The sequence below is a fragment of the Dipodomys spectabilis genome, unplaced genomic scaffold (genome assembly GCF_019054845.1).
Source record: "Dipodomys spectabilis isolate Male_0828 unplaced genomic scaffold, ASM1905484v1 ptg000141l, whole genome shotgun sequence".
Lineage (NCBI taxonomy): Eukaryota > Metazoa > Chordata > Mammalia > Rodentia > Heteromyidae > Dipodomys > Dipodomys spectabilis.
In genome coordinates this window covers 11,281,459-11,305,777 of record NW_024870818.1, presented here as the reverse complement: position 1 = coordinate 11,305,777, position 24,319 = coordinate 11,281,459, and the positions used below count along the sequence as shown (strand labels likewise).

Genomic DNA, 24,319 nt, shown 5'->3' with positions numbered 1-24,319 from the left:
GGGGGGGGGGCAGAAACTAGATAAAAAGGAGTGGAATGGTGGGATTTAGGAAGAGCCCAGGCCAGGAGATGATAAGAAAGTATCTATCCAGGGAAATGAGGGCCAGGCAGCAGTGCTAAAGGAAGAGAGGAGGAAAGCAATGGAATGAAGTTATTGACAGGAAACTTCACAGTTACATTATCAGTAGATTAAAACATTGTAAGTGTATATGTGTACATTTATTTATTTATTTGGTACTGGTTCTGGGGCTTGAACTCAGGGCTTGGGCACTGTCCCTGAGCTTTTTTTGCTCAAGGCTAGTGCTCTACCACTTGAACCACAGCTCCATTTGTAGCTTTTCATGATTAATTGGAGAGATGAGACTGGTAGACTTTCTTGTCTGGGCTTGCTTTGAACTGCTATCCTCAGATTTCAGCCTCCTGAATAGGCATATTTTCAATAGATTTTTAAAAATAAAAACTGGATGCTGGTCGTTCATGTCTGTAATCCTAGCTACTGAGGAGGCTGAGATCTGAGGATTGCATTTCAAAGCCAGCCCAGGCAGGAAAATTAGTGAGACTTTCTCCTATCACCAGGGAGGAGGAGGAGGAGGAGGAGGAGGAGGAGGAGGAGGAGGAGGAGGAGGAGGAGGAGGAGGAGGCTGTGTGGCTGAAGTGGTAAAATGCTAATATTGAGCTAAAAGGTTCAGGGACAGTGTCCAGGCCTTGAGTTCAAGCTACAGGACTGGTGTACACACAAAGGAGAATTCCAGGCTAGGACATAATAATAACCATATGCTTACAAGTGTGGTCTTTAGCATATTAACCCTCATAAGTGCTTACCATTCTCAGTGTGACATACTCTTAGTAATTCTTTCACAAAACCCTGAAATAATATCCACAACTCCATTCTACTGATGAGGAAACCAAATCAGAGTGAAATCACTTCACAAAATGGTAAATTCTTGGATTTGGATCCTAGAAGTTGTTCTTCATTTCCATGCTAAACAAACAGCGGTGAGAAGTTAAATGCAATAGCAATAACTTATTGGGTATTATTACATGCTAGGCTTGTATGCTAGGGGCCTTATATATAACATAAGACTTCACTTGCACAATGGAATATTACAATCCCTTCTCAAAGTTCCTGGAACACAAAATTCTAATATATTTACATATGCACACATCTATTACCTACCCACCTATCTACACACACACACACACACACACACACACACACACACACACACACACACACTTCTGAATACCTTTTTGGCAAGCCTGCTTATTACAGTTGCAGTATAAAGTAATTTTAAATCATTCTCACTAGAGTAATTAGAAAAGAAAAAGCAGGAATCAAAGGTTTGGAAGAGGAAATGGGGGGAAAAACCCAAGACAAAACAGAGGAAAAAGTTTTGGAAGAGAAACTTTAGAAACAATTATTAAGGAAATGGAGGGAACATCAATCCAGATGTCAGTACTAAATCCTGGGACCACGAGAAATGAGGAAATGGCAGTCACAACGTAGAGCAAAGATACTACAGAGATACAAAATCCAGTTTGGGGAAGGGAGGAAAATCAGTACTCATTCACTATTTCTAAATATTAAATGTTAACAAAGTTATTTTCAATGCATTCATACAAGTCACCTTTTTCTCCCCCTCTGGTATCATAAACTGGCCCTGGAAGAGAAATACAGTTAAAACCATAAAACCAGAAAGATGTAAATTTGTTTTTAATGTCAGTTTTAAGCCTAAGGCAGAATGAATGCACATGCACCTGATACTTATTGGGGAGGGGGTCCTGAAATAACTTTTATAATAATAAAGGCACAGGAAACCCAAAGTCACTGTCCCCCGGCAACGATTTCTCATTAAGATATGTAAACAGCCTCCTATTGCGTGCTTAATTTTTTTTTTAAGCAAACATTTTATAGGAGCTTTTACAAGTCAGCTCAGGACTCCGATCTTCCCAGCTCATTTTTCCCTCGTTAATGCCTTGGGTTTCTTGGAGGCAGGCATTTTCAGGCCCTCACCTTTGCCGAGAACGAAGTCCCGTATTACCATTCCCACTGTATGTGGATGCATCAAGAATATTGAGTCCAGGTGAGATCCATGGTCCAAAGTCACTCCAAACAAACGAGCACACAAACACAACACAACAAAAGCAAAAAAAGCAGCCCTGGCCAATTTCAAGCCTGCAGCTCACTCCCACGGGCTGAGCTGTCCGGAAGGCTTGGGCAGCCGGTAGGGTGGGGAGGATGAAGAGGCCGAAGAAGAGGATCTCAGCCTGGGGATACGGTCAGTGGGAGCCTGGGGAGCGCGGAGGGAGGGCCCGCCAGGCCGGGGCCGGCGATGGGTGGGGTACCGCGGGGAGGGGGTGGGGAGATGCTGGGGCGGGAGGGCCTCCACAGCTGCCAGGTCGGTGGCCAGGACAGAGGCGGTGGCTGGGGGTTCTAGGGACGCCCGGGAGCCTGGTTAGGACGCGGGGGCGGGGGGGGGGGGGAGCGGCGGGAGGCGGCTTCCCCCCCATCCCCAGGCCGCGCCGGGAGCGCAGGTGCGCGGTGGCCCCCTCCAGGCCCCGCTCCTCGCCCAGCCCCTCCCGGGCAAACCCGTGGGGTCCGCTCACCTGCTGGGGGGGGGGGCGCAGCGCCGCCCCTCCTCCTCCTCCTCCGCCTCCACCTCGCAGCCCCGGACCCCAGCTCTGCGCGCGCTGCGCGCCACGACGCAGGGCAAGAGGCACCGTCGCCATCGCCATCGCCGCCTCCGCGCGTCCCGGGAGCCTCGGGGAGACCCGGCGCGGGGCGCAGTCAGTCAGGGCCCCCCGCCCCCCACCCCCGCAGCCCCCCGACGGCGAGCGCAGCTAGTTGAGGGTCCTGAAGGGCAGCGTCCGGGCCGAGGCTGACGAACGGCGGGGGTTGCGGGTTGCGGGGGACGGGGGCGGGGGGAGCGGGGCCGGCGGCCTTGGCTCCCGGTGGAATGGGGCTCATCAGGGATGGACCACTGGGGTCCACCTTGGGCTGCTCAGCCCGCCCGCCCCGGCCCCCGGGCTTTCAAGTGACACATGGGCCTGGGTGGGTTTTTTTCCCGGCCTGCCGCCATCGCCATGTCACATTGCCAGGTTCGCGATGACGGATGGACACAGAACTCTGTCCCTCCGTGTCCAAAGCTGGGTGACCGCGACCTGGCCGCTTCCTAGCGGCCTCCCGGGGCTCTCAGAGGACGGCATCTACGCCCGTGAGCCCAGCTACGGGAGGCTGAGCGCTGAGGATCGCACAGCGGAGCCGGCCGGCCTGCGCAGAATGTCCCCGGGAGACTCTGGTCTCCAAGGAACACCTCAGAAAACCGGAAGTGGGGCTGTGACTCAAAGTGACAGCAGTGGCCGTGATCCGAAGAGCTCGGGGGCAGTGCGTCCGGCCCCGAGTTCAAGCCCCGTGACGAGAGAGGTAATGGATTTCATTCCCATGAAATGCTTAGTGGGGTCACGGCTACTGCTCCACCCCTTTGAACCTCGGCTCCCCTTCCAGGCTTTTGGGGTGGTTTATTGGAGTCTCACAGACTTTCCTGCCTGGGCTGGCTCCGAACCCTGATCCTCAGATCTTAGCTTCCTGAGTAGCTAAGGTTACAGTTGTGAGCCATCAGCACCCAGTTTAAGTACTCTTGTCTCCAAAGCAAGACAAGACCTGTGGCTCAAATGGTAGAGTGCTAGACTTAAAGCACAAAGAGGCTCAGGAACAGCACCCAGGCCCAGAGTTCAAAGCCCCAGGACTGTAAAAAAAAAATAACAAAAACATTCTAGGAAAACTTTCAAGTAATTTCCAGGTCTATCATGCTACTCCCCCAAACACTTAAAATGTAGCAATTATAATGTGTTGTCAATTTTGGTAACCTTGTGCTGAGAAATAATCAGGAAAAAAAAAAAATCACAATAGCATTTACTGGAGATAGCAGATGGAAATTCGATATGCTTCCTCATTCCATATATATAATCTACTGCTAGTCATTAGCTCATTTCGAAGTATTAGTCCACAGCAGAGATTACAATAGAGAAGAGATTACAATCTGCAATCCAGTTACACCTGTGGGAGAAATAGCTTCTTGAGGCGAAGGAATCACATATTGCATAGAAATACAGAAGAGGAAATCAGGATTCATCATAGATCCAGAACCACATATGACCATTTATGAAGATAATATCACAATGGATATAAAGTGGATATAAAATCAGTGAAATCAGCAAATAGTAGTAAACTGGATAGAACACTGGCTTAGTAAAAATCTGCAATCAAGGTGTGATAACAAATGTTAAAACATGGATGACTGTCTATCTGCAGTGACACCAGCATTCCAATATAAACTACAGTTCCAATGCAAATTGAGGTATGTCCCTTTTGAGGAAAACATACATCAAGGCCATATAAAAATACTTAGGTTCTTGATCTCAAGTTCCCACTCACTCCTTGATATTGTCCCAACGAAAGTTTTCAAATGTGACGGTACAAAATGTGACTGCGATGTAATTTGTAGTAAAGAAAATAACTTCAATGTTCCACGATGAGAAAATACTCAACATTAAAAATATGTATTGTCCCCCCAATAAAACATAGTTCTAGCCTATAATCCTAGCTATTCAGGAAGTTGAGATCTGAGGATCACAGTTCAAAGCCAGCCCAGGCAGGAAAAGTCCATAAGATTCATTTTCAATAAACTACCAGAATGCCAGAAGTTGCACTGTGGCTCAAGTGGTAGAGCTCTTGCCTTGAGATGAGGGACAGGGCCTAGGCCTAGAGTTCAAGCCTCATGACCACCACCACCACCAAACCCCACCAACACCTCCCCCCCCACCCCGCTGCCAACAAAAACAGTTCTCACTTGTCTTTTCTAACCATACAAATCACCCTAATTGGCTCTTAACTTATAGAGGCTGGCAATGCCAAGTATTTCAAATATTTGAGAAAAGCTTTTTTAGGGCTATGTACAGCATATATTTGTACATAAACTTTTGTTAACAGTTGAATGTATCTGCCTCCAAAAGCCAGCACTCTACCACTTAAGCCACAGCATCACTTCCAGTTTCCTGTGTTTATTGAGATGAGTCTCTCAAGACTTTCCTGCCCTGGCTGGCTTTGAACTGTGATCCTCAGATCTCAGCCTCCTGAGTTGCTAGGATTTACAGGCGTGAGCCACCAGTGCCTAGCTTTGCATCAGATTTTTAAGAACTGCCTTACACAGTATTTGCTATTCAACCCTATCTTCTCCCGTCATTCCAGAGGCCAGCTATAAAGAACTTGGTTAAATATTTTGCGTAATTCTGACATATCAGGTAATAATACCCACACTGGCACCAGAGCTTCTTGGGACATGTGAGGCACTAGGATTAAAGAACCAACTTCTAGGTGTGGATTGGAATTCATCATGGAGCTTTAGAAAGATGTTGGCCTGAGCCCACTAAGGGACATAATTGAGGCACATCTAGTATCTTGTTTTTTATGTATGTGTGCCAGCAGTAGGGCTTAAATTCAGGGCTTTCATGCTCATTTTTTATAATCATCATGGCTGTCATTCTACTACTTGCACCTTATCTCCTCCCTGACATTTTGCTAGGTAGCTGGAGATAAAGTCTGACTTTTCTGACTGGGCTGGCTTCAAACTGTGATCCTCTAGGTTATCAGCCTCTTCAATAGCTAGTTACAGGTGTGGACCTCCACTGGGGCCCAGCTACCTTAGCTGTTAAAGTTCCCACTTAGGGAATCAATGCTAAGTTTCATCAAGCTTCTAGAAAGAGCTGAAATAGTGTATAATGCAAGGCGTTACTACTCAGTGGCATCTTAGAAGCAGGCATTGATACCATGAGTTGGGACGACAAAAGTAAGAATTCACATTTTAACACACTCCCTTCCTAATTCTCAGGTCAAGTCCTATCCAACAGAAATTCCCCTGTGGTAGAGAAATTCATTTGTGCTATATCCACTGTGGCCAATGAGAACTTGAACCACACCTAGGGAGACTGAAAAACCAAAATCCTTATTGAACTAAACATAGTCAAATGTGGGGCCAGTAGCTCCTCCAAGTAGCCAGGCAGAACTGATCTAGGTAGTTTACTTTGGTCAGAGGAAAAGAATTTACAGATCCCAATCTAGGACTAGAAGAGGAATTCCCAGAGTCCCGGCCTACAGAACTGTCTTCTCCTCTTAATGAAGACAAAAGCCAAGGGTTAAAAACAATCCATTTATTGGGTTTTAAACTAATTACACAATTGAAATAATCAGTTTGGCACTACTCTATACAGGGATTATGCCTGTGTCTGCTGCCACGCCAATACTGTACCAGAACCCTGCTGTGCTTACACTGGGTCATTTAGCAGGTAGATACTAAAAATATACTGTAGTGTTCCTCTAAGGAAGACTGTACAGGGAAGATGACATTCACCAACTTGTGAATTATTTCAACCTAGAAGATACCTCATACTCTATAAACCTGTCAGAGGCAAACGTGTTAGCATGTAGAGATGCACACACAAAAGTTACATAAAAATTCAGACATTCTAATGATAAATGAACTCAAAAGCCACAAGTCAGCTTCTGTAACACAAAAATAACTTAAAAACACAAAAAATGGCATTCAATGGGTATGAAAATTCCACACTGCTATAATAAAGAGCTACATGTGAATCTTTACAAATTAATTGTACAATGGTGTGTGTAAAGGCTGCATCTGTACAAAGTCTGGCAATGCTAGCTCTACATTTGTACAATCTTTTACAGCTATGTAACATATATTAAACAAGTCAATTAAATACCAAACCTTATTAGTCTCTCAACGGTTCTGCAGGCAGAGATAAAGATAGAAATAGAGAAAAAGCAAAGGAGAAGAGAGGGGGAAAAGAGAACACAAGAGAAAGAAGGGGGGGATCACAGAATAACCACAAATACAGCAATCTTCCATTTAGGTGAAGTATAACAGCTTTCAAATGAGGTCAAACAATGCTTATAAAGAAAATAGGTAAAAACCAACCAGTCAGGGTGTTTCTTGTTGTTGTTGTTTATTTTTAAAATTACATGTTGTATACACACATAACAATCAATCAAAAATCTTATTCACCAAACCCATGGTTTTTCAGTTAACTGGCTCTATTCAGCACCAAAAACTCCAGTCTGTGGGAGGCACACAGACTTCTGTGGCTTGGTTGAGCAATCCATCAGGCATCACTTAGTTTCAAGACTTGCCCTCCTCTTCTCTTTTCCTTTCTTCTTCATGGCTCTCCAGACCCAAGGCTCTCAAGGCTTCAGATTTATGCCCACTGCCCTACTACCATCTAAACCCAACAGCCATTTGGGAAGAATTCAAATAATTTGAGATGAATGAAATGGTAAGATCTGTATTACTGATGGGTAGTCTCCATTCCAAGTAAATTATTTCTTAATGAGTTCCTAGACTTTGCTTGGTCTTGGATGACATGATCATACTGGGTAATTATTTCTACTATGAGACTTTGTCAGATGCCTCAAAGAAAAAGTGATCAATACTCTGGAAACATTCCAGACAAGTTAAGAAATCAATGGCAGCTGAGAACCTGTGGAACGCAGACTAATGAGACGATACACAAAATCATCAAAGTGATGCGTGCTTAACAGAGGCAGAGTTTGGAAGCCTGCAGAGCCACCACAGATGGTACCTGAGGATTTGGAATTTTTGATGAAATGAGCCCAAGCGAAGACTAGTCATCTGTATAAGGGAAGAAAAAATTCCAATTAGCTAGCAAGACACCTGACTCTCAAACACTCAACAATGAGATTTTCTTTATTTTACCGGGCCTTTTATTTATTTATTTAGTTTGTACTGGTGCTAGGGCTTGAACCCAGTGCCTCATTCTCTGCTTGGTTTTTTTGATTCATGTCTGGCACTCTACCACATGAGCCATGCCTCCAGTTCACGCTCCTCATTAGTTACACCTGGCTAAGAATCTTGTGGCTATGTCTGCCTGGGCTAGCTTCAAACCTCATTCCTCATATCTCAGTCTCCTGAGTAGCTAGGATTATAGGCGCAAGCCACTAGCACACAACTTGGCCTCTTCCTTTTCTTTTTTGTTGTTCATGGGGTTTGAAATTCAGGGCCTGGGAACTGTCCCCGAGCTCTTTTGCTCAAGGTTAGTGCTCTACACTTTAAGCCGTAGCACTACTTCCAGTTTTCTGGTAGTTAATTGGAGATGAGAAGTCTCACGGACTTTCCTGCCTAGGCTGGTTTTGAATCAGCCTCCTGAGTAGCTAGGATTATAGGCAAGAGCTACCAGTGCCCAGCTCCTCTTTCTTTATAGAGCAAGTATGTAAGAATCCAGATGAAATGTTTTCATAACTATGTTGAACACAGAGGCTTCAGGAAAACTCAAAATGTCCCAATCAGAAGGCAGCTAAGATTATGATTTCTTTTACTCAACTGTTCCCAACCTACTAAAGCTACTCATTTGGCTTTCAGCCATACCTGAATGTGCCTGATTTCATCTTTTCCTCATTGATAAAGGTGAACATAGTCATATCAACTCTCTGCTTAACAACACAACGAAGCATGAAACAATTGTATGACAACTTAATTCTACTGTCCATAGCAAAAGCCATGATTACTGACTGAGACAGTCTTGCTATGTAACCCAGAGTGGCCTCAAACTCATGATCCTATGCCTCAGCTTCTAGTATTACAAGCATTCTCTTATATAGCTGGCTTCCATGTATGTATGCATATTTATTGATTTTGGTGCTGAAGCATGTGCTCTACTGTTGAAACAGAACTCTAATCCCCAAAGCCATCTTTAAAAACAGAAAGTAATTCCCTCTACTTTACAGTTCTAAGAATGTCATTAAAAATTAAAAACCAAATTCAGGAAAATGGTGGTTCACACCTGTAATCCCAGCTACTCAGGGGATGGAAATTTGGGTGGCTGCAGTTGAAACCCAGTCTACATAAAGTTATTGAGACCTCCATCTTAACAAACAATCCAGCCATAGTTGTGCATGATCCCAGCTACATGAGAAACATAGGAAGGAGGATTAAGGTCTGTAGCTAGACATTGGAAAAACCCTAAAATTCTATCCAGAAAATTACTATAGCAATGAAGACTCTGGGGGAACATGGCTCAAGTAGGGAAGCACCTAACCCAACTCAAGTCTCCGAGCTCAAAACCCAGTACTGCTACTCTACCCTCTAATTAAGAACTTACAAATATCCATTTTTGTTACCAAATGAATGACATTTCCTGAGGATGGCATATGTTTAAATCCAGAACTTTGCTGCTTACCTTTCTATGCATAATAGCATGGTGACACAAGGAGATCAGTGAGGACAAGAAGCTGGTCATCAGTGAATTGTTGCTTGTGTTCCTGCCAGTTGTCATGGTGTGTCCTTCGGAAATTGGATAAGGTCTTTTTTACAGTCATCTGTGGAATAGGCAACCCACATGTTTTAACCTCTCTGAGCAGCCAGGATTATATGGAAGATGTCCCTAGCTACAAAACAATCTAAATAGACTTCACATACATCTCACATAGTAAGTGTTTAGCATGCTACAATCCCAGTAAATCAACCTTATTTCCCCAAACCACTAAGCTTCTGTGGAATTACTAACTCTACAACACTTGTGTGGAATTGGTGGTAAGAACAAAGACATTAGTCTTTCAAATGCTTAACTTGGGAACAGAGGTGATCATTACTAAATAATACAACCATTATTTCCTACTTATTAATAACTTTCTTCTACTGAGATATATTACAGATAAGGGTAGAAAAAGAGAAACAGATTTTAACTGTCCAGACAATATTGGCAATACTATACGTCCATTGGGTTGTGAAGGACAAAAGCTACAGTAGTTTTTGTTACCAAAAAAGATTTCAAATATACATAGGAAAAATGTCTCTGCAAGATTTTAGTAATAGTGGTGAGCAGTAAATTTAAAGTATATAGGAATTATTAGTACAAATAGCTTCTTAGGAATACTGTATGTGTGAATAAATGAAAAAGGAAGAACTCTACCTCAATAGGCTGAGGATCATTCAAATGTGCACTCAGATTCATAAGGAGCTGGGGCATCCAGGTGGGAACATCATAAGGGCTAGAAAGGACACATGCACCAAGTCCTAGCACCCCAGCATGGCGTTTCACCAACTCTGCAAGAAAAGCAAAGTATGTCGAATATTTATAACTCTCAGGCACTTGTTGTAGGGAAAGATGTTAGGTTTCAATTATTAAATTATACATAATTTATTCCTAATTCTTATTCAATTATGGATTTTCTGCATTTAAAATGAGTCTACAAATACATACCTTACAAACAGGTTTTTAGGCTGAACTTAAAATCCCTGTATTTCAGAAATTTTAAGCTAATCTATAGATGTTCCTCAATAATAGAACAATTATTTTTAGGCCAAGGAATGGTTTGAGCTATTTGTTAAAATTAACAACACAGTGGGCCACGCACGAGGGGCTAATTCCTGTAATCCTGGCAGTACTCTGGAGGCTAATCTGAGGGTAAACGTTCAAAGCCACTGTGGATAGCAAAGTCCATGGGACTTTTATCTGCAATTAACTACAAAAAAACCGATGTGGAACTGTGGATCAAGTGGCAGAGTGTTAGCCTTGAGCACAAAAGCTCAGGGATGGAGGGAGGCAGTACTGAGACTGAGTTCAGGGCAGCTTATAGACAGGTGTTCTTAACTGCTGAGCCACACCTCCAGCCCTATTTTTTGCTGGGTATTTTTGAGATGGGGTCTTGCTTTCTGCCTAGGCATGTACCTGGACACAATCCACATTTTTAGGCTTCCAAAATATTTCATCCTATCTTGGCTGAGATAGGGTCATGCCAAATAGCTAGGATTATAGGCATATTTCTTAATAAAGCTGTATGTGCTCATTTATTTGCAGGTGCATTAATGCAACATGGAAGATAGGGCGGTGAAGATATGACAAAGACTTTGGGCTAATTTAAAATTGTAAACAATGCCATTTGGTGAAACAAAGATCTAAAAATACTTTAGTATAAAATTACGAAAAAGTACAATTTTCAAGCACTGAAACTGCTGGCATTTTATTACATAACTAAGACTACAATATAATATTTTAAAAAACCTCAGGGACAGTACCCAAGCCCTAGGACGGTTGCATGTAAGCACTTGAGCACGCACGTAAGTGTCATACTCTAAGAACTTGTCATAAATTCAATAAATTTCCTATTTACTAAACTTCCCATGTGTTCTCTATATTCTTTGGTGGTCATTAGCAGGAGGTAAAGTCAGCTGCATTTCAGTTTCTCTTTACACATGACCTTACGGATTTTATTTTGCTCTGGTTTCTGTGTGTTCAATTACAATGAAAGCATCTTTTGAGGTTTTGCCTTCCTTGGCTGGCTCTGAACTGTTATTCTCAGATCTTAGCCTCCTGAGTAGCTAGGATTCAAAGTGTAAGCCAGTGGCATTTGGCTCCCATCTCATTTTTTAGATTTTACATTCCAGGTCCTTCCTTTTATATGTATACCTTCTCAAAAATAGAGTACTATTCCTAGTACCTTGCAAAGGCTTGGGATATGTAAGTAGCCTGAATAATCCCGATTAATTCCCATGTCAACATTACCTGCAGAAGGAATGGTATCTCCTACTGAACCAGGATCTCGCTTTCTTTTCTTAGGTAGTTTTGTTTTGCAAAGTTGCTCAAAATGAACCTGCATAGGACTGTCCATGGTAAGGAAGTTACACTGTAATAGACCACTTAAAGTGGTAGCAGCCATTTCACGGACCTGTAGAGAAAATGATATTGATTAGAGCTGAGGGAATAAAGGGATGGGGAGGGGTGGGAATTGGAATGGGGACAGACCCTGTTACTCTTTGGGTGTTTCCTGATTTAGGCATCATTATGTCTCCAAGTGTTGGCCTCAAAATGGATAAACACTACATTGGAGTTAAAGAATGGAAGTTTTAAGTATTTTAAGCAGAATGAAATTTGTTCACAAACTCCTCCAACCACTGCTGCTGGTGTCAAACACAAAGCACAGCCCAGGTGGCTCTAAACTTTAATCCTCAGAGCTCAGTTCTGAGTAGTTAGGACTGTGTGGTACTAGGATATACAGCGCTTGACACAAAATAGTCTTAATTCATGTTTCATACTGCAGTATTATTTTCTTAGTCTAGATTTAAAGAACTAGGATTACTAAATCTAAAAAGTACAAACATTTTTTTCGGGAGGGGTATTTATTCACTGAATTAAGGATAGATAACAATGTCTTAGTGTATTAAGTTTCCATTCCTCTAGTCATTGACAGGTTTTGACTTGTCATTATTTACAGCATATGTCATCTATATTCCTTATTACGCTGTTATTATTATACAATAAAGTTTAATGAGTTTCTTATGCCCAACATTTTTCTCTACTATAAAGTCTGATCATTTGAAATGTTGTGTTTGTAATATTCGTGGAATCAGATTTGTCCATGTTATAGTTATGTAAGTCAGTTAATGACTACATTTCTTTTTGAACAATGTCACCCCTTCCCTCACTGATTTTCCCTCCCATCCCTGCCCACAGTTGTATAGTTCATTTTCAACAAAGTATCCAGTGAGTACCACTGCTACATTTGTTCACCCATTGTTACGAAGTACTTTTCTACCTGTAACATGAACACTATGTTATTTTCCCTTTTTCCGTCTTGCTTTTGGCGAGCAGCTTCTTAGACATCAGCATTTGCTAGAGTGTTATCCCTATTTGCCAACTTGTTGCTGGCAGTAGTTTCTTCTACTCTTTCACTTTTTTTTTTTTTTTTTTGGTGGTTGTAGGGCTTGAACTCTGGGCCTGGGCGCTGTCCCTCAGCTTTTCAGCTCAAGGTGAGTGCTCTACCACTTGAGCCACGCCACTTCCGATTTTCTGACTGGTTTATTGGAGATAAGAGTCGCATGGACTTTCAAGCACGGGCTGGTTTTGAACCGTGATCCTCAGCTCTCAGCCTCCTGGGTAGGTCTGAGCCACCAACTCCAGGCTACCCTTTCACTTTTTTGCAAGTTCTTGAAAAGTTGCTTTAGTCTGGGTATAATTTCTCCTTCCCTCATCATGTTTCATTTTTTAGAGGTTTCCTGAGGTGCATGAACATGGGTTGGAACTGCAGTCTAGAAGTTCTGAAGAAGTACTGGCAGGCAACCGGTGCTAAGAAAGGGTACTGCCCACTGATCAGGCTACTGAATGTCCACAAGGTAGGTACTAAATGCTATTATTTGGGTTATCTCTGGTGTCCAGTTCACTCTTTCTCTTCTGTTTGTTCTTCCCCTTCAAAACCATTCCTACTCCAAGGATTCCAGGACTGCCGTTCAAATACAATGGCCTTAATAAATATCATGGTATGTTTACTTTAAAACTGTGTTTAATGAAGAAAATTCTAAAATAATCTAATAAAATGTTCTCATAAAGCTCCTAAAATCACTGAACTTGAGTGAAAATTCAAATCTTATTAGTCCCCCTAATGCCCATGTGTTCACGGTGAGGGCTCCAGCCTGGTGCTATTGAGAGGTCACTAAAGTATGCTTAGAGGGTCAATGGAACGCAAGCCCCTTTGGCCTCTAAGAAGTGGGTCTGCACTTCCAGGCAAGCCTAACAAGATGTACTGCCTCAATACAAGTCTAAAATCAACTGGTCCAACAGATCATGGACTTCTGTCTCCAAATGTGTGGACCAAATAGGCCTTTACTTTTGAAGAAGGTGCTATCTCAGGTATTTATTGTGAGAGAAAGCTATTTAACACATACTATTATACCTGAAGCTAAGAAATAATTCTGTTAATATTTTTACTTTTCAAACTCCTATTCCTTCAATTTTGATTAAAAAAATAAAGTTATTATTTTTCCTGATAATTTTATAATACTCTATGGGGATGTTAAGCATTACATTAACATTGGCTCCAGTACACAAGTTGGATAGGCTCACTAGATAAAATCACACTACCACTTTCCTATAGAAGAAACCTACTGTTAGTGCTTAGATATAAAGTATATAAAATATACAAAGTACTCTACTACATGGAAAAGTTTGAAGTCCATAATATTAGAGCTGGGAATGTGGCTTAGTACTCGAGTGCATGAAGCCCTGTGTTTTTAGTACCATATAAACAGAAAAAGCTGGAAGTGGTGCTGTAGGACAAGTAGTACAGAATGCTAGCCTTGAGGAAAAAAGAAGCTTAGGGACAGTGGCCAGGCCCTGAGTCAAGCCCCAGGACTAGCAAAAGAATAAAAATAAAAAATAGTAAAACTTTTATAAAAATTTCATTGTGTTTTTTTCCCAAAGCTAATCTGAGAAAGTTTATCATATTCCACACCTATTACAACATGCTTTTCTTACATTAGACTATTTAAACTGACTATTACATTCTTACATCAGACTATTAAACTGACTAAAAGACTATTCTTCATACAAAGTATTAATAAAACTGGACACCAGTGGATTTGCCTGTAATCCTAGCTACTCAGGAGGCTGAGATGTGAGTTTGAAGCCAACTCGTGCCTCTTATTTCCAATTAACCATCAAAAAGCTAGAAGCTTAGGGACAGTGCCCAGCTCTGAGTTCAAGCTCCAGGACTGGTACAATCAATCAATCAATAAACAAACATCTTATGAATGTGGAAATACTTTTTCAAAGGAAAATGATACTGATATTTTTTGTTGTGGTGGTTGCTCATGGGGCTTGAACTCTGGGCCTGGGGGCTGTCCCTCAGCTCTTCAGCTCAACGCGAGTGCTCTACTGCTTGAGCCACAGCGCCACTTCCTGTTTTCTGGAGGTTAATGGGAGATAAGAGTCTGGTGGATGTCCCTCCCCAGGCGGGCTGGCTGTGAACCGCCATCTATCTTGTGTTGTAACTTAATTGCTTACCTCAAGCTGTTCGTCCTCCAAAAGGCTTATCACCAGCCACCTGATGCCTCTGACTGCATCTTCATTATTTAGGAAAATAAAGAGGTTATAAAATACCATGGTCTGGAGGTAGGTCAGTACTGTGTATCTCGCATGCCAAGAACTGCTTCTTGCTATCTATGAATGAGAAATAAGTATAAAAAATGACAACACTGACAAATTTCATGCAAAGTACAGTCCATACAAATAACATACTATTCTAACTTGATTGTGCTTTCATAGGTAGAGTTAGAGTAAGCTTATCTTGGGGTAAAGGAGCAATTTCAGGTGTCAGAAAGTGATTATTAAATAATGAGAAAGAAAAACATGGGTAGCAGTAATTTTAGTGAGAAAGACTTGTCATAATTAATGACCATTAACTTCCCCCAGTGATTGTACATTTATTTTATTTTTCCTTTTTTTGTGTCTTGAGGGGAAGGTATGTATCAATACTAGGGCTTGAATTCAAGGACTTCAGCTCTCCCTTGGTTTTTCACTTCAAGGCTGGCTCCACAACTGAAGTTTATACCTTTACTGAAACTGGACATGCCCCACCTGCTTAAGCACCCTGTCTTCATTCAAGGCACTTGAATAATTAGCTCTTTGTTTATATAGGGAACTTTTGACTTTATGACTTGCTAAAAGTCACAGAGATTGGTTGCAGAACCAAGTATAGAAGTTAGGTCTATTTCTTTTGCCAACACACATATATTTTCTTATATTAAAAGAAGACTCAGAACAAAATTAAAAAAAAAATCAAACACAGTATATACTGTAGATGGAATTCTCAGAATAATGAGCCAGAATCCTAACGAAAAAATATAAAATTTGTAGCTATACTTACTTGGTTTAGCACCTTAAGTACCAAAGGCACTTGATGAGGGTAAAGCAACCCCTGAGACATTAGTGACAAACAGAGCTTTGCGTCTCTTTTCAGTTCATCATAGCTATTGTCATTCTCCACGGGGGCAATCTAGGGAACAATTTTTTTAAGGCTAATTGAAAAATAACTGCCAATAAATGCAAAAGCATCCTACATGAAACTCTATTTTTACTTTCAGCATCATCTGAGGAAATTTTCATATAGATACAACTATAATAAATCCTTCAAAATCCATCACCTCTTCAACAATAACAAACTCATGGATGTTTTATATATTTCTTTCTCTCCGATTCTCCCTTCCTCAACCAAATTATCTAAATCAAAACTCAAACATATCTCATCTACAACATTTTGCTATGTTCTCTATATACACCCAAATCGTATCATCATAGAGAAAAGTTCATTAGTTACAATGTACAACATTTGATAACTTCCCCAACTATAGCATTTATGGGTTAATTACAATTAGCTTTTTAGAACTGTTCCAACACACCCATGATTTTTTTTTGCCAGTCCTGGGACTTGAACTCAGGGGCTGAGCACTGTCCCTGAGCTTCTTTTGCTCAAGGCTAGCTCTAACTACTTGAACCACAGCATCACTTCTGGCTTTTTCTGTGTATGTGGTACTAAGCAATCAAACCCAAGGCTTCATGCATGTTAGGCAAGCACTCTACCACTAAGCCACATTCCCAGCCCTTATCCATGAATTAAAAAAATATATATGACGCTGGGTGCTGGTGGTTCATGCCTGAAGTCCCAGCTATTCAGAAGGCTGAGATCTGAGCACCGTGGGTCAAAGCCAGCCCTGGCAGGAAAGTCCATGAGATTCTTATCTCCAAATAACCACCAGAAAACTGGAAGTGGTGCTATGGCTCAAAGTGGTAGAGCACTAGTGGTAGAGCTGGAGGGCTCAGGGACATTGCCCAGGCCCAGAGTTCACAGCCCACGACTAACAACAACAAAAATAATAATAAAATAAATAAAAATATAGCACTGTAATTCAATGTAGCTACTATTTCTTTGTGTCCTCTGACTAGTAGGAACTTCCTCGAACTGGCTCCTGAGTCTGTTAACACAGCTTAAGACAGGCATCCTTGATTTGTGGTATGAAACTGATCTTGCATACTTCTTGCTCCAAAATGAAGCAAATGAAATTAGCCATTTCTGGTTGTTTCAGTGGGAAATAATCTTTAGAAACGGATACTCAGGACATTAGGAATATTAAATGATTCAACTCTAAAGTTTTACATGAAGATGGGCTGGGAAGGTGGCTCAGTGGTAGAGCGCATGCCTTGCATGCCTGAGGCCCTGGGTTCGATTCCTCAGCACCACATAAGCAAAAAGAAAAAAGCCGGAAGTGGCGCTGTGGCTCATGGTAGAGTGCTAGCCTTGAGCTGAAGAGCTGAGGGACAGCGCCCAGGCCCAGAGTTCAGGCCCGACAACCGGACCCAAAAATAAAAATAAAAAAAAAAAAGTTTTGCATGAAGAAAACTAGGAAGTAAGCACATCTAAAGATCTTATTTCTATTATCATGAAATTTTAAATTAAGAATTGCTGGGACTTCATTTAACCAATGGATTTTTATATCCTTTATTTCTCATGTAAAATCTCAGTTTTTTACTGATGATTAGTATTTATTCTGCCTTTTATGTCAAGTGTGCAAAATAATGTCAGTACTGTCTCTATTATCTGATGACTTACAAGAGTAGAGAGTTTCCTTTAAAAGAAAAATGGTTACGTCTGTAGTTTTTTTGTAGCTTTCCCCTCCCCTCCCACCAGGGCTGAGGACCGAACCCAGGGCCTTGGGTGCGCGGGTGGGCGCCCTTCCGCTGGGCTAAACCCCCAGCCCCGAAAAATGGTTACTTCTGTGTGCCAGCTATGGGATTTGAAACTCAAGGCTTGGGTGCTGTCCCTGAGCTACTCAAGGCTAAAGCTCTGTCACGAGCCACAGCTTTACTTTGGCATTTTGGTGGTTATTGAGATAAATCTCATGGATTTTCTTGTCTGGGCTGGGCTTTGAACCGTGATGCATAAGCCAACAACACTTAGCTATGGATACATTTTTTTTTTTTTTTTTTTTTTGCCGGTCATGGGGCCTGAACTCTGGGTCTGGGCGCTGTCCCTCAGCTCTTCAGCTCAAGGCTAGTGCTCTACCACTTGAGCCACAGCGCCACTTCCAGCTTTTTCTGTTTATGTGGTGCTTAGGAATCAAACCCAGGGCCTCATGCTTGCAAGGCATGCACTCTACCGCTGAGCTACCTTCCCAGCCCTATGGATACATTTTTAAATGATGGTGAAGTCATTAAAAAAGGCAGTGTGTGCACTGATATGGAAAGACGGCCACAATACACTGGATTAAAAATCAACTTGTGAAAGAATCAATTAATCTTGCTTAAAACAATTGTATGCAAACAGATTTGGAGTATGTGACATAGGTAAAATTATTAAATGATTATTTAATCATTGTGATTAATTATTCAAAATGATAAATATGCCATCGTTCAAAATTATAGGCAATGTGTAAATTGTTTTTTTTTAATCATTTAATTTACCAAGAGCAAAATGAGGTGATTTCAAGTTTGGGTAGTAGCAAATATCTTATTTGGGATAGGCTCTGTCAAACTCTCTCTTAAACATTTGATTTTACAGCAACAGAAAATGCTCATTGGCAGGCAGGTCTACTATTACAGTCAGAAGAACTTAAGATAACTCACTAACCCTATGTTGAGCTACTACAGAGTTTCTTTCTTTCTTTCTTTTTTTGGGTCCAGTCGTGGGGCCTGAACTCTAGGCCTCAGCTCTTCAGCTCAAGGCTAGCGCTCTACCACTTGAGCCACAACGCCACTTCCGGCTTTTTTCTTTTTGCTTATGTGGTGCTGAGTAATCAAACCCAGGGCCTCATGCATGTAAGGCAAGCGCTCTACCACTGAGCCACCTTCCCAGCCCTACTACAGAGTTTCTTTGTTGAGCTAGTCATACTAGTTTGAGCCGGTTACCATTATCAAAAGCATATGTAAATTAATCAATGCACAAAATTTAAGTGTGGTGTATGCATGTTCATATGTTTGTGTATGTATGCCATGATCTTTCTTCTGAAGTTAAAGACAAGTTTAAAAGAATGAAAATTTCCTATGTATATCAACTTGGAAGTGTTTTAAAGGATTTTTTAGAATACAAAAAAACTAATCGTAACAGGTTAATACCATACTGCTACTTACATTCTTATATGGTAATAATATTAGTGGGTGTTCAGGGTTGGGGATCATAAACCGTATCCAAACAAAGACAAGAAAGAGACCAGGAAATACATAATGAAAAAGTAGGACTGTTATTTTCTATAACTTAGATTCCAAAAAGTTGCTGTGATTGCCAATTCTTTTTTTTTTTTTGTCGGTCGTGGGGCTCGAACTCTGGGCCTGGGCGCTGTCCCTCAGCTCTTCAGCTCAAGGCGAGCGCTCTACCACTTGAGCTACAGTGCCACTTCCGGTTTTCTGGTGGTTTATTGGAGATAGGAGTCTCACGGTCTCTCCTGCCCGGGCTGGCTTTGAACCGCGATCCTCAGATCTCAGCCTCCCGAGTAGCTAGGATTACAGGCATGAGCCACCAACGCCCGGCTTGCCAATTCTTTTTTTACTTTACTGTAAACATTCTGTACAGAGGGATTACGGTTACATGAGTAAGGTAATGAGTCAAGCATTGTTACCCCTTCCTTTGTCCACTCAGGAACTGAGCATTTGTTTCATTCTTTGAACCATCTAGAAACCTTTAGATAATTTGTTTCCCACATTTGCTTTCCTACTCAGTTGGTTTTCAATGCTTGCAACCAAGGAATCTTAATGGATTCACTAATAAAACCATCTTTCTTTTGTAACAATGCTATGAGGGGTATTGAAAATAACTGCTGCATAATATGTTAGAAGACAGTTTTAAGAAATCAGTAAGTTCTGGTAAGTCACACAAGAGGAGAAAATCCAGAAAAGAAACATATCCCTTAGAGTGTATTAACAGAGGACTCTTGTATACCCCAAAGCAAGAGTGTGTAAAACTCCTGGTTGGAAAATCTTAGGCAATGTACTATGTACCTCACAACAATGCAGTAAATACAAACTGATTGCCAATGTGCACTTCTGGTTATTTATCTTACAAAAATACATTTCAAGGATGTCCAAAAAGAAATGTACTCATGACCTGACTTATTTAACTGTAACCCCTCTGTACATCACCTCTATAATAACAAAACAAAATTTCATTTCGGTGGTCATTATATCACTAATAAAAAGGAACACTGGCTGGGAAGGTGGCTCAGTGTTAGAGTGCTTGCCTAACGTGCATGAAGCCCTGAGTTCGATTCCTCAGTACCACATACATACAAAGAAAAAGCCGGAACTGGAGCTGTTGCTCAAGTAGTAGAGTGTTATCCTTGAAAAGAAGCTCAGGGAAGGTTCCCAGGCCCAGATTTCAAGCCCCAGGATTGGGGTGGGGGTAGGAGGGGAGAACAACCTTCCTTTTATTTTTGGCAGTGCTGGAGGTTGAACTCAGGGCTCCATGCATACTAGGCAAGTATTATACCACTGAGCTAGAGAAATCCCATCCCTGCACAGAAACGCTACCATGTTTTACCATATGCCTGATGCAGCTCCTTAGCACTTTGCATATGCATGCACCTCCTTTTAACTCTCTCTAGGTTCAGAGTCCAATGCATTGTTGCAATTTGCTAATGCAATGCAGAGAATGGAAAATTCAGATAATATTCCAGTTATTGAACTCAGTCACAAAACCATTCGATTTTAATAGTTAGATGTATACAATGTTTTAAAGTCTCTTATTTCTAATAACATCCTTGTCAGGTAGGTGATTATTATTATTAATTACTCCCACTTAACAGATGAAGAAAAAGAAAATTCTAGCCAGGTGCTGGTGACTCATGCCTCCTTAGAAAGCTAAGATATTAGGATTGAGGTGGAAAGCCAACTCAAGAAGAAAAGCCTGTGAGACTCTTACCTCTAATTAACTAGTAAAAAGATGGAACTAAAGAGGCGGCTTAAGTGGTGAAGTGTCAGTATCAACCCTGAATGAAAAAGCTGAGTGACAGCCAAAGATCCAGAGCCTCAGTACCAGCACCAAAAAAAAAAAAGTGGGAAGGATGAAGAAAAGAGAGAATTCTGAAGGGTTGAATTACTAGTCCATGGGTAGGTACATGATTAGCTGTCAGTTATGGAGGCAAATTTGTATCTAGGGAGCCTAGCTCCTGTTCATATAATTGTAAAGACTGTAAATAACTAAGCATCCTGCTTTCATTGTCTACTGAGTGAACAACTGTAGCAAAAACCAAATAGTAGCTATTAATAAAAATTAATTTGAACACTAATCACAATTATATAATACAGAAAAGACAGAAATGACAATATTAAAAAATTTCACTGTGGCTTTTTCTCTAAGCTACTATAACTTAGAAACTCACTATCAGTCAAACAATGCTCTTTCTAATAAAGGAATTTTTTTTGCCAGTACTGGGGCTTGTATTCAGGACCTGAGCACCGTCCCTTAGCTTTTTCACCAAAGCTGGTACTCTACTATTTGAGCCACAGCTCCAGTTACAGTTTCTTGGTGGTTAGTTGGAGATAAGTCTCACAAATTTTTTCCTCCTGGGCTGGCTTTGAACCTCAGATCTCAACCCCCCAATTAACTAAGAGGGACTTGGCTTAAATGATAGAGTACTTGCCTAGGTTAAGCACAAGGCCCTTTGTTTAAAACATTTTTTTAAGTGCTTGAGATGGAATTGTTAACTATGATCTGTATAATCATGATACTCCATAAATTTGTACAATTACAATAATAATTATTTTAAAAGGTTGTCTATAAAACTGTATCAAGACACTACTTTCATCCTCTTAATATTGAAAACATTACTTAAAAAAATATCAATCTACTCAATTTTCCTAGGACTACCCTCATAGCTCTAATAAAAATTCATACACTAAAAACCAATCAGCCAAAAATGATGACCATAAATTCCTTTTGAAGGTCAGAGGGGATGAACTGTGCATTTCAGCCATAAGCTTACCTTAAAAAACAAAGGCAGAAGCTGAAGCTGTTCTGTGACTGCTGTAGAAAAGGATCTTCCTGCACTCGCCATAAGCCATTTCAATACTAGTTGGAAATAAATATGCAAAATTAATCACTGCTATCAAGTTAGGGACCACAAAGAAAGAATGACATTATCATTTCAGTGTCAAAAAGTCACTTGGAGAGCTCTTCAATGTTGTGAAAGGAATTGTAACAATTCATGATAAAGACTATCAAACAACCTAGGGTACTGACGCTACTCCACAAGAATATCCAAATTAGTAACAGCCCACTAACTATCTATACCAAGTATATATTGAAACTAGCTGTCAATAATTCTAAAACAGTTAAAATCATTATTTAATATTTTATACTTTGAACCCTTGAAAAAGTTTTAGATACAAAACAATAGAATACTCTTGGCTAGCCAAACAATCTTGAAAAGTTGGAGGACACACACAGATTCAAAAATTTACTACAAAGGTATAGTAATCAATAGTGTGGTTCTGATCTAATGACAGGCACATAAACCAATGGAGTAAGAATTCAGAAATAAATCCTCAATGAACAGTGCCAGACTATTCAATTGAGAAAGGACGCTCTTCATCAAATGGTACTGGAAAACTGAATGTCCATACACAAAATAATGAAGATAGACCCTTGCTGTACATCACATACAAAAAACAACTCAAAAACAGAAATAGAACATCAAAACTTAAAAAAAACCTTTGAAGAGAATATAAGGGGGAAACATCATGACATTTAATTTAGCAAATATTTCCAAATGAAACAACAAACTCAGATAAATTGGAGCTCAGCAAACTTGAACTTTACTCATCCAAGGACAAGTGTAAGAAGGTTTATGAACAGAAGGCTGAACACCACTGGCTCATGCTTAATCCTAGCGAGTTAGGGAAGAATTTGGTTTAAGGACAGGCTGTGTTCTGCTGGGAGAGGTAGCATACAACTGCCACCATCCCAGCTACAAAGAAAGCAGAGCATCTCTAGGCCAGTAACAACAACAAAAAACTCCACAGAAGTTCTTAAGACCTGATCTCAACAGAAAAGCTTGCACACAGTGGTATGTACATATCATTCCAGCTTTGAGGGAACATAAGAGGATGGATGTCCAGAATAGATTGGCAGGAACTAAGAACCTATCTGGAAAATAACCAGAGCAAAAAGGGCTACAGTTGTGGCTCAAGCAGTAAAGCATCTGCCTAGCTCACCTAAAGCTGAGTTCAAACCTCAGTATTGCTAAATTCAGGAAAGTTTAACTCATCTACTTAAAAAGGTACTGATGATATCCAAACAGGTAAAAGATATAACTCAACAGAACAAAACATCATAATTCAAAAATGTACAAAAAACTTGAGTTAACATTTTCCAAGAAAAATGCACAAATGGTCCATATACAAACAAACAAAAATTGTTCAACATGCATTTTCATTAGGTAAATGTAAAAGCTAAACTACAAGTTGCCTTTTTTACACCCATTAAGATGGCTGCACTCAAGACTGAAAAAGACAGAAAAAAAGCAGAAAACGTATGTTGACAAGGATGTGAGCCAAGTGAAACACTGCATTTGATACCTAAAATATAAAATATGCAGCTGATGTGGAAGTTTTGCAGCACTTCAAAATGTTCAACAAAGAAACATCAGATAGCCAAAAATTCCACTTTTGAATACATGATAACAAAAAAGAAATAACTATAAGCAGGGTCTCAATTTATATATATACATAATACATATATATAAAAATAAATATATATAAATATACATGTAAAGTTATATAGTAAGGTTCACAGTAGATTATTCAAAATAGCAGGTACAAATAATCCAAATGTACATAAAAAGATGAATACAAAATGAAAATATACTAGGAATCAATTTCATATTCATAGTATGGAAAGAAATTAAATGTGAAATGAAATATGCCAATACTGAGAAGAGCTACCGAGAATGGACCAGTTCACTGATACAGAAAGTGGAATTGGGGCTGGGGCTGGGGAAAGTTGTTAAATACACAAAATTCTGCATGATGAAAAGAATATGAATGTAGTTCTCAATAAACTGCGCACTTAATATATTTTATACCATGTGATTCCACAATTGAAGAAACAAACTGGAGAAAAAAATCCCACAGGAGAATCAAAATACACATCTGTTTTCAAGAAAGTTTCTACAGACTTTAGTTTCTACAGACTTTAGTCACTCACTGGTTTTTAAGAGTTTAATGCCCTGAGTTCGTTCATCTTCTTCACCAATTCCATTTTCTTCCATAATATGATTCTGAATTTCTTCATCCACATCCATGAGGGGTTTTAATTTCTCTAGAATTCGAGCAGTAAACTCAGGGATACAAGGGGATGTTGTTGGCGCAGTATTTGGCAAAGAAACATCTATCATAAATATGTAGGTCAGCACACTGTTAAATAAAATACATAATGGTAAGAGGCCCCATATAATAACTAAAACTGAGTTATT

The 24,319-nt window shown here is 40.5% G+C and overlaps 1 protein-coding gene across 1 annotated transcript in view; it reads right to left on the bottom strand.

Moving 5' to 3' along the window:
• Window positions 1-6,191: 6,191 nt before the first annotated feature.
• Psme4 (proteasome activator subunit 4) overlaps window positions 6,192-24,319 on the bottom strand; it is a 102,446-nt gene continuing 84,318 nt past the window's right edge. The window contains exons 40-47 of the mRNA XM_042691131.1: window positions 24,052-24,260; window positions 21,830-21,915; window positions 15,727-15,855; window positions 14,865-15,020; window positions 11,592-11,754; window positions 9,999-10,132; window positions 9,267-9,405; window positions 6,192-7,702 (exon numbers count right to left, since the gene is read on the bottom strand). Of these exons, the coding sequence (XP_042547065.1) occupies window positions 9,271-9,405; window positions 9,999-10,132; window positions 11,592-11,754; window positions 14,865-15,020; window positions 15,727-15,855; window positions 21,830-21,915; window positions 24,052-24,260 (1,012 nt within the window). The 3' untranslated portion in view covers window positions 6,192-7,702; window positions 9,267-9,270. The remainder of the gene's footprint in view (window positions 7,703-9,266; window positions 9,406-9,998; window positions 10,133-11,591; window positions 11,755-14,864; window positions 15,021-15,726; window positions 15,856-21,829; window positions 21,916-24,051; window positions 24,261-24,319) is intronic.